Source organism: Drosophila ficusphila, unplaced genomic scaffold, assembly GCF_018152265.1.
Source record: "Drosophila ficusphila isolate 14025-0441.05 unplaced genomic scaffold, ASM1815226v1 contig_47, whole genome shotgun sequence".
Taxonomy (NCBI): domain Eukaryota; kingdom Metazoa; phylum Arthropoda; class Insecta; order Diptera; family Drosophilidae; genus Drosophila; species Drosophila ficusphila.
In genome coordinates, this window is record NW_025064388.1 from 1,663,832 (window position 1) to 1,677,720 (window position 13,889).

General features: G+C 43.7%; 1 protein-coding gene across 1 annotated transcript; it reads left to right on the plus strand.

Annotated features, from left to right (window-relative positions):
• Positions 1–2,347: 2,347 nt before the first annotated feature.
• On the plus strand, positions 2,348–5,446 carry LOC122320295 (uncharacterized protein K02A2.6-like). The gene is made up of 3 exons (XM_043208463.1): positions 2,348–2,635; positions 2,945–3,388; positions 3,485–5,446. The coding sequence occupies exons 1-3, from the start codon at positions 2,348–2,350 to the stop codon at positions 5,444–5,446; spliced, it is 2,694 nt and encodes an 897-aa protein (XP_043064398.1).
• Positions 5,447–13,889: the final 8,443 nt, after the last annotated feature.

The window sequence follows — 13,889 nt, forward strand, 5'->3', positions numbered from 1 at the left end:
CAATTTCGGGTGGCGTCAGGATTGGTGGTATTTCTTTTTGCCGGAGACTAGGATATTTTTTGACTTGTAGGGCTTTGTAGACCATACAGCCTTTATAGTTGGAGGTGTGGTTCTCGCTGCAGAGAGCGCATTTTATTTGGCTCTTATCAGAGGTGGTTATTTGTAGGTGGCAGTTGGCTGATTGGTGCTTACCAGCGCATTTTACGCAAATGGGATCTCTCGTACAGTAGTTTCTTGTGTGTCTGTATTTTTGGCAGTTTGTACATTGGGGTATTATACGTTTTTGGTGCGGTGGCTCAAAAACAACTTTGTAAATGGCTTATTTTGTATATGTCTTTATTGTTGTCTTGTGTTTTAAGTTCAATTGAGAAGAGGGGGAGTATCTTTTTTGTGTCACTTCGTTGAATGTTGTGGATGTTTAGTACTGTGTGCCCAAGGTCGGCTAGTTCGTTAATTATTTCGTTTTTATTCGGTAGCATGGTGTACGTGGCGGAGTATTACTTTAAATCCTCTCTGATCTTTCTTGGTCTCATTGTCTTTAAGCAACTTTAGGATGTTTGTGTAGTGTGTACTTTCTTGTGGTTGTATTTTTATTTCGTTCGTTGAGAGTGCTTCTAGTTCAAACTTTGTCTCGGGGAGTGAGTTAAGTGCAGTTGTTAGTGCGTGAATATTTTCCACATTTTGTACGTAGATCGGTGCAGGTTTGGGTTTTCGCTGTGGTATATGCGTGGTTAGGTTCCGGTCTGTCCCATTGTCGCTTTGAGCTTTATCGTCTTGCTCATGCGCCAGCAACTCAAAGCGGTTGTTTGAGCGTGGTTCTGCTAGCCAGTACTCTTTGAGTGTCTTTTGAGTGGCTCTTTGGTTTTTGCTCCGTTGTTTTTTGGTTGAGTTCGTGTGTTCGTTTAATTGTCCAGGCGACTGTCTATCACGAGTCCGTTTAAGGCTTTGTTGACTTAGTTGCGGGTTAATTTGTTAGGTAATTATATTATCCATGTTATGTATAATGTAAACTCGCTACACAAACATCCAAAACTTTTTGTAATCCTTCATTCTATAAGCACACACATGTATACACACACACGTTTCTTTCGCTACTCTCTAAATAAAGTCAGTCTGTATCAAGCACTCAACGAGATCACTTCGACCATATACAACATTATTGGCGACGAGGATTAAAGGAATCTCAGCCGCAAGAAAGCAACATTCTTGTGTAAATCGTATAATATCGTGTCGCGTAGTCGTTGATTTTCATCAAGATGCCGGCAGATGAGAACTTAATCGAGAAAATACTTGCTCAACAGCAACAATTTACAGCAACTATTATGGAACAACAACGAAACTGGATGCAAGCAATGCTAGAAAAAAACGCTTCTCCAGGTGCTAGTGATTCAAGCCACGCGGGTGAATTATCTATGTGTCCTCCGTTCCACAAATTCGACAAAGACAATCAAAATTGGGAGTCATATCTGGAACAATTATCGCAGCACTTCAACGCATATTCGGTTAGTGCAGAACAAAAACAAAAAGCCTATTTCCTTTCATGGTGTGGTGTAAATATATTCGAACTATTGAAAAATCTGTTCGGGAGTAACAATTTGAATACATATTCTTACAAAGAGCTCACAGACAAGCTCACGGAGCATTTCACCACAAAACGTCATATTGTAGCAGCTCGCTACGAGTTTTTCAAGAGGGAGATGAAGCATTCACAAACACATAGAGAGTGGGTAGCCGATTTGCGCGGGATCGCTCGTGAATGCGAATTTGTCTGCAGCAGAAGTGGATGCTTATCAAATTATGTAGATGAGATGATAAGAGATCAGATCATAGTACATACTCCGTATGATGCAGTCCGGGCATCTGCTCTTCAAAAGTCAAAGCCAACTCTTGAAGATGTACTTTTAGTTGCAGAAACCTACGAGACAACAACAAAAACCGTTGCAGCGCTAAAAGAGAACATAAACAAACAGGATCCAATCAATGCGATCCACACGTACACAAAAAGTTTGCAAAAAGTGGAAGTGATGCCAATTCGTTAAAAAGGGATTTAAAATCGTGCTCTGGTTGTGGACAATCTCACCAAAGAGAGAATTGCAAATTCAGAAACGCCGTATGTCACAAGTGTGGTAGAAAAGGTCATATAGCAGTCGTCTGTATGTCAAAGAATGTCCAGTCAAATGCCAAAGGGCCTGGTCAAGCAAATAACCGTGAAGTCAAGTCCAGCAAGAACGAAGCAAACGAAGTCGAAGCGATCGAAGCAGTATATAGTGTCACAGGTCAAGTAAAATGTCAACAAAACAGAAAAGTCATTGATCTCGAAATAATTAACCAAGTAATTTCATTTCAAATGGACTCCGGAGCAACAGCATCCGTGATCAACTCCAATACATACGCACTGCTGAAGAAGCCAAAATTGCACAAGTGTTCCCGAGTTTTACATGCGTTTGGACATACACCAATACCATTGCTAGGGGAGCTGCACACTGTCGCAAAGTGCGGGGAGAAAGAGAAAGAAGTGGTCTTCATTGTGGCAAATATAGAAACTTCGACCAATCTCTTCGGCATGGATTTATTTAACGTTTTCGGATTCGATATCATGCAAGTATCGAACATTTATGAGGTGCATAATGACAAAGTAAGTGACCTCTGCAACAAATACAACGAAGTGTTTGAACCAGCTATGGGTGTCATTAAAGACTTCAAAGCCAGCGTATTTCTGAAATCGTCAGCAACCCCAAAGTTTTATAAAAGCCGCCAAATTCCGTTCGCTCAGATGGACAAATTTAAAGCTGAAGCAGACAGACTCACACAAGCCGGAATTTGGAAACCAGTCAAGTTCAGCAATTGGGCATCCCCAATTGTGCTCGCACCTAAGCCAGGTGGCGATATACGTATTTGTGGCGATTTTAAACAGGCAGTTAACGCACAAATCGACGTCGAACAGTATCCAATACCAACAAAAGAAGCTCTATTCCACATCATTCGTCATGGAAAGCAGTTCAGCAAGATAGACCTCAAGGATGCCTATCTTCAGATGGAATTAGATGAGGCTTCGAAAGAAATCATGGTGGTTAACACACCACTGGGCCTATTTCAGTATCAGCGCCTTCCTTACGGGATTGCAAGTGCACCAGCCATTTTTCAAAGATACCTCGAGCAACTTCTAAAGGGAATAGAAGGTTGTGGCAACTATTTAGATGATATCATCATCTCAGCACCTACAAGCGAGGAACATCTGAACCGAATCGACCAAGTTCTCAGCACTCTTCAAGCGAACGGCATCAGATGCAAAAGACAAAAATGCTTCTTTTTCAAGGACGAAATCGAATATTTAGGGCGAAGAATCAGCGCAAACGGGATTCTTCCAGACAGCTCAGGCTTGGAGGCTGTAAAACTGTTGAGACCGCCTTCCAACTTACAACAATTGGAAGCATTCATGGGTAAAGTTAATTATTATTGTAATTTTATTTCGAACTATTCGCAGTTGGCTGCTCCATTGAACCAGCTTCGCAGGAAAGATGTAGCCTTCTTTTTTGGTCCACAACAGCAGCAAGCTTTTACAGCTCTTAAGTCCCACATCATTAACGCAACGCAGCTAGCTCACTTTGACGAAAATTTACCGCTAGTGCTCGCTACAGATGCCTCATCCTTTGGCATCGGGGTAGTCCTTTCGCATCTTCAGCCAGATGGAGGAGAGAGACCCATTGTTTTCGCATCTAAGACACTCGACAAGCATCAGGTTAAATACAGCCAAATCGAAAAGGAAGGACTTTCCATAATATTTGGAGTAAAACGTTTTCACCAATACCTTTACGGAAGAAAATTTATCCTGATCACAGACCACAAGCCGCTTGTTACCATTTTTAATCCAGGCAAGCATCTTCCGCTGATGACGTCAAACAGGCTACAGCGTTGGGCCATTATTCTCTTGGCCTACAACTTCGATATCCAGTATCGATCCACATCTGCTCATGGTAATGCGGACGCCCTTTCACGCCTTCCAGTGGGTACAGATCCAGATTTCGACAAAGAAGAGGAAGCTTGCCATTCTGTAGTCGAAGTGTCAACACCGATAAATTCAGAGCTCATTTGCAACCACATGGACAAAGACGAACTCCTCAAACAAGTCCTGCAGTACGTATCTGTAGGATGGCCAGAAAAACTTCAGCCAGGCAACGAAGCCCTATTGCCTTACTTTAACCGAAAGTTGGCTCTTACAATCAACAAAAAATTGCTTTGCCTACACACAGACGCAAATCGTGTAGTAATTCCAGCCAGTCTACGTGCCCATATCCTAAAACTCTTACATGAAGGACATTGGGGCATTGTTCGAATGAAGCAGTTGGCAAGACAACATGTTTGGTGGCCTACCATTGACGAAGACATCAAAAGCCTGGCCCAGTCATGCAGCATCTGCAAGTGCAACAATCCTGCACCACCAAGAGAGTACCAAAGTTGGCCAGCAGCAACAACAGCATGGGAGCGAATTCATATCGACTTCGCCGGCCCAATCTTTGACGCTATGTGGCTCATATGCGTAGACGCCTATTCACAGTTTCCATTTGTAACCCAAATGTCGTCTACAACAACCGCCAACACGATCGCCGCATTGTCTTCGATTTTCGCCATCGAAGGATACCCGAAAACCATGGTTAGCGATAACGGTCCTCAGCTTACAGCTGACGCCTTCGAAGAGTTCTGCAAACTGCACGGTATAAAGCATATTACCACAGCACCATTCCACCCAGCATCCAACGGATTAGCAGAACGTTTTGTGCAGACGTTCAAATTTGCAGTCAAGAAGAACCTCCAAGACGGTATACCTCTTAGGGTGGCTGTAACTAAATATCTTGCTTCTTACAGGTTCACTCCAAATGCCCAAGGTAAAACTCCTGCCGAGTTAATCCACGGTAGACCAGTCCGCACCGTGCTTAGTCAACTTTTCGGGAAGCCTGTCGAAGCTAAACAGACAATCACCAAGTACGACCCTAATCAAATGGTATACGCTCGAAACTATTCAAGGGGAGAAAAGTGGATTGAAGGCGTAATCGACCGTCCAGTTGGAAAAATGCTTTTCATCGTTCGCACCTCAAATGGCTATATCAAGCGCCATTTCAACCAGCTGAAACCGAAGTTGTCAGCAAACAACTCCATCGAGAAACCTCCAGAGTTTTGGTGGATTCCGGAACTGCCAAAGCCATCCTTAAACCAAGAAACACAGCGACAAGAACAACCGTCAACTCCGCCAGTTGTTCAGCGACCTGATCCTGCTCCTGTGTCTGGCCCTCCTGAACGCGCAGCAGCCTCTACCCAGCAGCCGAAACAGATACAATCTACACAACGTAGTTCCGGCATACCAGTACGCCAAAGCAGCCGTGTTCGCCAGGAAGTCGATCGTTTTAAGCCAAAGGACTTCAGACGACCTAAAAGCACTAATAATTCCTAATTAAAGGAGGAGATGTGTTATGTATAATGTAAACTCGCCACACAAACATCCACAACCTTTTGTAATCCTTCATTCTATAAGCACACACATGTATACACACACACGTTTCTCTCGCTACTCTCTAAATAAAGTCAGTCTGTATCAAGCACTCAACGAGATCACTTCGACCATATACAACAATCCACTTGCTTGGTAGATGTTGTAATAGAACAGGACGATCCGAAGGAGTAGCTTGTTGTAGTTGTTGTTGTTAGGGGTGCTGTCGTAGTTGTTGCAGATGTTGTGGAGAGTGGCAGGGACGATGTTAGAAGCTTGGAGTTTATTTGTGTGGTACTTGCTGCGGTATTGTAAATCGTTGTTGGCAGATTTGTGGGTTGGGTTGACGTTGAGGTTGGCGGGAGAGTAGAGATCGTGGGCAATGGTGAAGTGCATTGCTCGCTCCAAGATAATTGCTCTTTAGGGAGAGCGGCTGGTGTGTTTGTGGAACCGTTTTGATTCTGGTTGTTGTTGTTGGGCGTTGCTTGTAAAAGCGCGGAAGAGCAGGAGCGTGCTCTCTGAGGCTGCACTGAGAAGGTGCTATGTGCACTGTTGTTGTCGGCGGTTGACTTTATTGTAAAGTAAGCGTTGTTGATGCTTGAGCGAGGGCGCGCACTCTGAGTTTGAGTGCAACGCTCACTCATTTTGGCTTGAGGCTGCTTATTTGTTTATGTTAGGTATAATAAGGTAAACACAAGGGTTTTTTATATGGGAAAGCGTCTTTTCGCTGGGGTTTTTTGGGTGCACTATAATTTCGCAGTTAGATGCTGGTAAAATAGGAGTTTTCACTGAGCGATTGAAAAACACGTCTATACACGACGGCGTTTCGACTATGATGACGAGGACGAGGACGACGAGGATGAAGCGACCAACTATCCGACAGAATTTTTGAACTCACTGGATGTGCCAGGAACTCCGCCGCATAATTTGCAACTGAAAGTGGGATCAGTTATTATAATGCTGCGGAATCTAAATCATCCGAGATTATGCAACGGTACGCGGTTGTCCGTTAAGAAACTAATGAACAACGTGATTCAAGCGACGATCATCAAGGGTAAATTTAAAGGAGAGGAAGTTCTTATCCCAATCATTCCGATTATTCCAACAGATCTTTCATTCCAATTTAAGAGGATTCAGTTCCCTGTTCGATTGGCATTTGCGATGACAATCAATAAATCGCAAGGCCAGTCGTTGGAAGTCTGCGGGATAAATCTGGAATATCAATGTTTTTCACATGGACAGTTATACGTAGACTGTTCGCGTGTCGGGAAGTCGTCATCATTATTTATTTTTGCACCGGATAACAAAACAAAAAATATTGTTTATCACATCGCTCTCCAATGATTTCGAGTCAAAAAAATTTCACAAAAAATTTGAATTACCAGTGTTCTATTATTACTCTTGGGTTATATGAAATCGTGAAATTGGGGCGAGACAAGTTGGCCGGGTCCGATATAAGGTCCAATATATGTATAAGCTTCAATATATGCTGCACCTTAGGATCACCGTTGAGGAACCCCATAAGCGGAATGGGCCCGTGCAATGTATGAATTGTCAAAAGTACGGTCATACAAAAACTTACTGCATTGAACCAGATTACAGAAACTACTGGCCAAAATGCGAATGCAAACACACAATTGCCCAATGGCGTAGAAGCAATGCTGGCAACTATAGTCAACACAATGGTAGCAACACAGCAAACGCTGCAGGAAGTTGTGCGCTCTCAAAATCTCAAATTGAGCTTTACAACGCTATAATATCACCAAGAAACAAGCTTGCCCAAATGTTCCTAATAAAAAGCCTGACCTGATGGATTTTGCCGTCACAGGAAGAGTGCCTAGAGGTTATGTTCATGTGGGACTCGCCCATTTTATTTCTTCTCAACGACCATCCACAGCTTTCAAAACGAACACATCTTATATCTTCCAGTAAAACAGATTGGCTTAAATACAGAAAGTATGTAAGTACCCATATTGATGGCTTTCCAAATATGTACCAAAAAGAAGAGATTGACAGCTCAGTTGAAGCACTAGTGTCTGTTATGTCACTAGCTGCTCAACACTCCATACCTATTATATCGGATTGTAATTTTAATTCTAATTCTAGCAGCAGTCGAACTTCTGGGCATATCAATGCACTGCTACGCAATAAGAGAAGGCTTTGGAGGGTGTTCGGTCATGCCCCAACCTAAATAAAATAACTAATTTCAAATCGTATCGTAAAACCAAATTCTCGATGTTTGCCTTTTGTTTTGCTATTTGCCCTGCGCGGCAACACTGTTCTTATTTGTATTTCTTACTCCCTTTTGAACTTTGCTTATCGCTTCCTGACCTTCTCCACGGCAAGCTGTTATATAGTTCGAATTTGTACACGCTTATAGAAGGCACGGTCGCTGATCGCCTTCGGCTATATACTTTCACGACGTTTAAGGCACAGACAAATCGGTCTGCCTGCCCAACATACCTTTTCGCTTCAAATAGGCACAGACATTTCGGTCTGCCTGCCTAACTAAACCTACATAAACATTGACTTTGTAGATTTAAGTGTTACACCAGTTTACTCCCCAGGTCCTGACGGGACGCCTGGGTGTGTGCTTAAACATTGTGCTAATGCATTGTGTAAGCCCCTTCTCAAGCTGTTAGCCCTATCCCTACAAACTTGTCAATTTCCCCTTGTTTGGAAGGAGTCATTTGTTATTCCCCTTCATAAAAAGGGAAACAAGTCGGATGCTATTATAGAGGTATTTCTAAATTGTCAGCAATTCCAAAGCTTTTTGAGCGAGTAATAACTCCTCACTTGCAGCACCTTTGTAGATCAGCCATATCTCCATGCCAACCCGGATTTATGAATCCTACCCTCCTATCCTAATAGATTGCTACTTATTAACTTGCCCTCCCTTATTAATCGTAGAACGATGCTTGGTACTGTATTTATGCATAACCTTATACATGGTAAAATTGACAGTGCTTACTTGTTAAGTAGACTAAATTTCTCGGTTCCAAGTAGATTTACTAGAAATTATGTTGCTTTAATTTTAAATCTTTGTAGATCTAATTATGACGTGCATGAGCCTTTCAGGATACTTTGTTCGGACTATAATAGACTGTATTCTATAGTCTCGTCTTCTGACTCTCTGGAGCTCCTAAAACGATTAATACTAACATTTCTGACATAAAATTAGATCGTTAAATTTAAAATTAAAATAATATTTAACTTTTCTTTCCTTATCTTTCGTTTTTTAATTTTTTTCTTTAAAAATCGCGTCAAAATTTATCGCGAATCGGCTGTCGCCCCTCGGTCGGTTGGGCGGGTGGTGGGCCGTGGGACTACCCGCGTCTAAAAAAAAAAAAATAGGCCTTGGTGCCAGTTTAATAAATAAGTGCAAATCAAATCGAAATTTGTGCGGTTTTATTTACTTGGGCACCACCAAAGGTAATGGTTAGTAAAAAAGCTTACTGACCCAACATTTTTGGTGACCCTGACGTGATTGTGAAACAATAGAAATCCGAACAATCTAAAACTAAAGTGCAACCAAACAATAATTTATTATTTTCGTTTCGGCTTAAAGTTGGTGATCGTGCAAGTACATAACTTCAGCTGTATAAGCTGAACAACATCAACTCCGCTAGACCCTCGCACACACCCGCCCCCGCGCGTCGTAAAGTGCATATTCGTTTCTTCTTTGTGCCGTCGTTCCCGCTTTAAACGTTTTTACAGCGGCGACAAAACGTTTTGTTCGCGGGTTCATTGCCTATACTTATTCTATATAAGCAAATCGACGCACAATTTTTGGCACTAATCATTGCACAGTGGGACTTGATCAGTTTGCAAGTGATTAACTTTGAAAGTTATAAAAAACCAAATTTATTAAAATGTCAACGGACCAAACTATTGTATCTCTGCTCAAGTTGGGGGAGCAAAATATTTCAAGTTGAAGGCTGAGTCAATGCTTTCTAAAGCAAAAGCCATCGAGAAGGCCCTGACTGCCGACAAGCTCCAGGAAATGAGCGAGGAGGAATTGGATTGTCGTGTTCAAGAGCAAGGTCACATTTATCCAGGTCCATGACAGGCTTGACGAGCTGGATGACTTTGAGGAGCTGGTCATATCAACCAAAATAAGATTCAATCGAGATTTGGGTAGGCGAAAGGGTCCGGCAAGTCGTAGCTCCACACTCAGGCAAGAGCCCTCCATGGATTTCCATTCCATGTCAGCGGCTAGAAGATCTCATTTGCCCGAATTGAGACTACCTTATTTTTATGGTGGCTATACCGAATTTACGGATTCGGTGTAGCAGATTTCGAACTGCGTTCTTGTCCATGCTCTACTCCAAAAATTAGACAGCAAAACTCAGGCTAAGTGGGAAGAATCTGCCGCGATAGATGAAATCCCGTCGATTAATCAGTTCACTACATTTTTGTCCAAGCGTTGTCAAAAATGGGAAAATGTAGAACACACTGCAGCCTTGTACTCAAACGGTTTACAGTCAGAAAAGCCCCGCAACAGAAGCATCTTAGTTGCCACCAACACTTCGGGAAATGGATGTGTTGTGTGTGACAACAGTAGTCATTCGATATATAGCTGTCGTCAATTCGCCAACCTATCAATACAAGAGCGCATTTAAAGGGCAAAGGGATTGGCGCGTTGTCTTAATTGCTTGAAGAAGGGGCATCAAATGCGTAATTGTCGGTCAGGCTACTGCCGAATTTGCGGTTCCAAGCATCACAGCCTTTTACACCTCGGTTCAGCGAGCTCCCGTGGCGGAACCAAGAACGTCAAACGCAATCGCCTCTAGCCCCTCCATCTCCTTGCTGGCTCAGAATGTGGATTCTGATATGGTTTTCCTTGCAACTGCAGTTATAAGCGTTCAAAGTCGATCAGGTGCTTGGATCCCATGCCGCACGTTGCTAGACTTGGGATCACAGGTCCACATTGTGACTTCCCGACTCGCTCATCAGTTGCAACTGCCTAAAATCAAGTCTACCGTAACAGTTGCTGGTCTTGGGGATGCTCGTTTTAACTCTGAAGGAGCTTCCGTTTGTGTAATGTATGCGACTGCATTATCTCGCAAAGTAATCTCGCCATCTGAAGTCAGTCTTCACTAAGTCGCGAGCCGATGCAGATCGAGCTGCAGCCTCGGCAAATCATCATTTTCCAGTACTCATAGACATTCTCCGCACAGCCTTCCTGTTGCTATACTCTATTATTGTATCACTTAAATGAATTTAATATATGCTTGCGCATACATAAAATTGGCGACGAGGATGGGATATTTAATTCCTGTGCGTAAGCTTATTAAATTTCCGCAATAGGAGTACAGGAAGAGAGAGAGAGAGTGAAACGGAATTACTAATCAAGAGAGTTTACCGTACGTTCAGAATACGGTAATCTTATTACTTGTGAAGCAAACACGTGGATAAGCGCCGAACTTTCGATCAAGCTGCAAAAGGCGCCGGCGAAGAGGTAAAACAAGAGATAACCGATAATCCATTAACTCCACGAGAGAGTCTTTCTGAGAGCGGCTGTACAGTCGAGCCGAATACGGCGCCTAGATCTGATACGCTAAAAGCGGTTATCCAAACTTGCGGAGTCGCCTTGGCAGGAGTTGGAACTCTGGAACCTTTTGACTTGCTAGCCCCTGGAATATGGAACGCGTACCGGGAACGTTTCGAGCTGTACCTGTTAGCAAATAGCGTTGTGGACGAGGTCCGGAAGAAGGCAGCGTTCCTCACTCTAGCGGGCGCACCAATTTATGAGCTGCTAGTGTCTTTAGCATCACCCAGGCAAGTTAGTGAATTGAAATTGTCAGACGTGTATAAAATATTAACCAGCCACTTGGCACCCCGCCAATCGGGGATTGCTGCACTCTACCATTTCAACAAGCGTGATCAGCACCCCGACGAGTCCATCGGTAACTACATGCCCGCATTAAGGAGCTTAGCGGTAGGGTGCAATTTCGGACAAATGTTAGATCGTACGTTGCGGGACCGTTTCGTGTGCGGCATGCGCGATAAAGGTCTCCAGGGAAGCCTGCTAGCCGACGCCGAATTGACGGTGCATCGAGCCATGGAGCCGTTTCCAATGAAGCAGCGGCCGCGAGCGCGCTGTCGATTCGAGGCGAAATTGCCCGACGCCCCGCTTCATCGAGCACGGAGTCCATCCACGGAATAAGTTCCTGCCGCGCTGGTTGTGGTGGTCGGCACATGCGAAAGAAGTGTCCGTTTCGCAACGCCACCTGCCATTCCTGTGGCCGAACTGGCCACATACGCCGAGTATGCCGCAGTAACAGTCAAGCTGGGTCAACTAAATCGTCATCGCCGACGCCCAGTAAGACGGGTCGTAACAGGGCATCACACGGACGCGTTAATCAAATAGTTCCGGTGGTCAGCCCCAAGAAATCGGTGGCCGTGCTTATCAACGGTCGCTCATGCCAGTTCGAAGTTGATTCCGGTTCACCCGTCACCATTATGAAGGAATCGTCGTATCGGTACATCTGGCCAAACGGGAATCCCGATCTTGTTAAGTGCCACCTAAAGCTTAGCGACTATCAGCGGAACCCCATACCAGTCAAGGGAATCACAGACACGTCAATCCGCTACAACAATCGCAGTATCAGTAACCTGCCACTGATCGTCACGTCTGGCACCGGGTCAAACCTCTTAGGATGCAACTGGTTTGAACCCCTCAGAATTCGGATAGAAGGCATTCATAGCGTGCAGTGCGGTATCGGTATCGCGGAAATGCTAAGAAAATTCGACCATTTGTTTTCATCAGAACTTGGTCGATATACGGGGCCGCCAGTGGAACTAAAGATTGACCAGGATGTTCCGCCGGTCAGACTGCCTCCTCGTCGAATTCCTTACGCACTCATCAAGCCATATAAAGAAGAATTAGACCGTCTCTGTTCTCAAGGAATATTGGAGCCTGTAGAGTATTCGGAGTGGGCCACTCCGACGGTCCCATAGTCAAGAAGGATGGTTCCATTCGCATTTGTGGAGATTATAAATCGACGCTTAATAGAGCGTCTGGGGCGAGACAAGTTGGCCGGGTCCGATATAAGGTCCAATATATGTATAAGCTTCAATATATGCTGCACCTTAGGATCACCGTTGAGGAACCCCATAAGCGGAATGGGCCCGTGCAATGTATGAATTGTCAAAAGTACGGTCATACAAAAACTTACTGCATTGAACCAGATTCCAGAAACTACTGGCCAAAATGCGAATGCAAACACACAATTGCCCAATGGCGTAGAAGCAATGCTGGCAACTATAGTCAACACAATGGTAGCAACACAGCAAACGCTGCAGGAAGTTGTGCGCTCTCAAAATCTCAAATTGAGCTTTAAAACGCTATAATATCACCAAGAAACAAGCTTGCCCAAATGTTCCTAATAAAAAGCCTGACCTGATGGATTTTGCCGTCACAGGAAGAGTGCCTAGAGGTTATGTTCATGTGGGACTCGCCCATTTTATTTCTTCTCAACGACCATCCACAGCTTTCAAAACGAACACATCTTATATCTTCCAGTAAAACAGATTGGCTTAAATACAGAAAGTATGTAAGTACCCATATTGATGGCTTTCCAAATATGTACCAAAAAGAAGAGATTGACAGCTCAGTTGAAGCACTAGTGTCTGTTATGTCACTAGCTGCTCAACACTCCATACCTATTATATCGGATTGTAATTTTAATTCTAATTCTAGCAGCAGTCGAACTTCTGGGCATATCAATGCACTGCTACGCAATAAGAGAAGGCTTTGGAGGGTGTTCGGTCATGCCCCAACCTAAATAAAATAACTAATTTCAAATCGTATCGTAAAACCAAATTCTCGATGTTTGCCTTTTGTTTTGCTATTTGCCCTGCGCGGCAACACTGTTCTTATTTGTATTTCTTACTCCCTTTTGAACTTTGCTTATCGCTTCCTGACCTTCTCCACGGCAAGCTGTTATATAGTTCGAATTTGTACACGCTTATAGAAGGCACGGTCGCTGATCGCCTTCGGCTATATACTTTCACGACGTTTAAGGCACAGACAAATCGGTCTGCCTGCCCAACATACCTTTTCGCTTCAAATAGGCACAGACATTTCGGTCTGCCTGCCTAACTAAACCTACATAAACATTGACTTTGTAGATTTAAGTGTTACACCAGTTTACTCCCCAGGTCCTGACGGGACTCCTGGGTGTGTTCTTAAACATTGTGCTAATGCATTGTGTAAGCCCCTTCTCAAGCTGTTAGCCCTATCCCTACAAACTTGTCAATTTCCCCTTGTTTGGAAGGAGTCATTTGTTATTCCCCTTCATAAAAAGGGAAACAAGTCGGATGCTAGCAATTATAGAGGTATTTCTAAATTGTCAGCAATTCCAAAGCTTTTTGAGCGAGTAATAACTCCTCACTTGCAGCA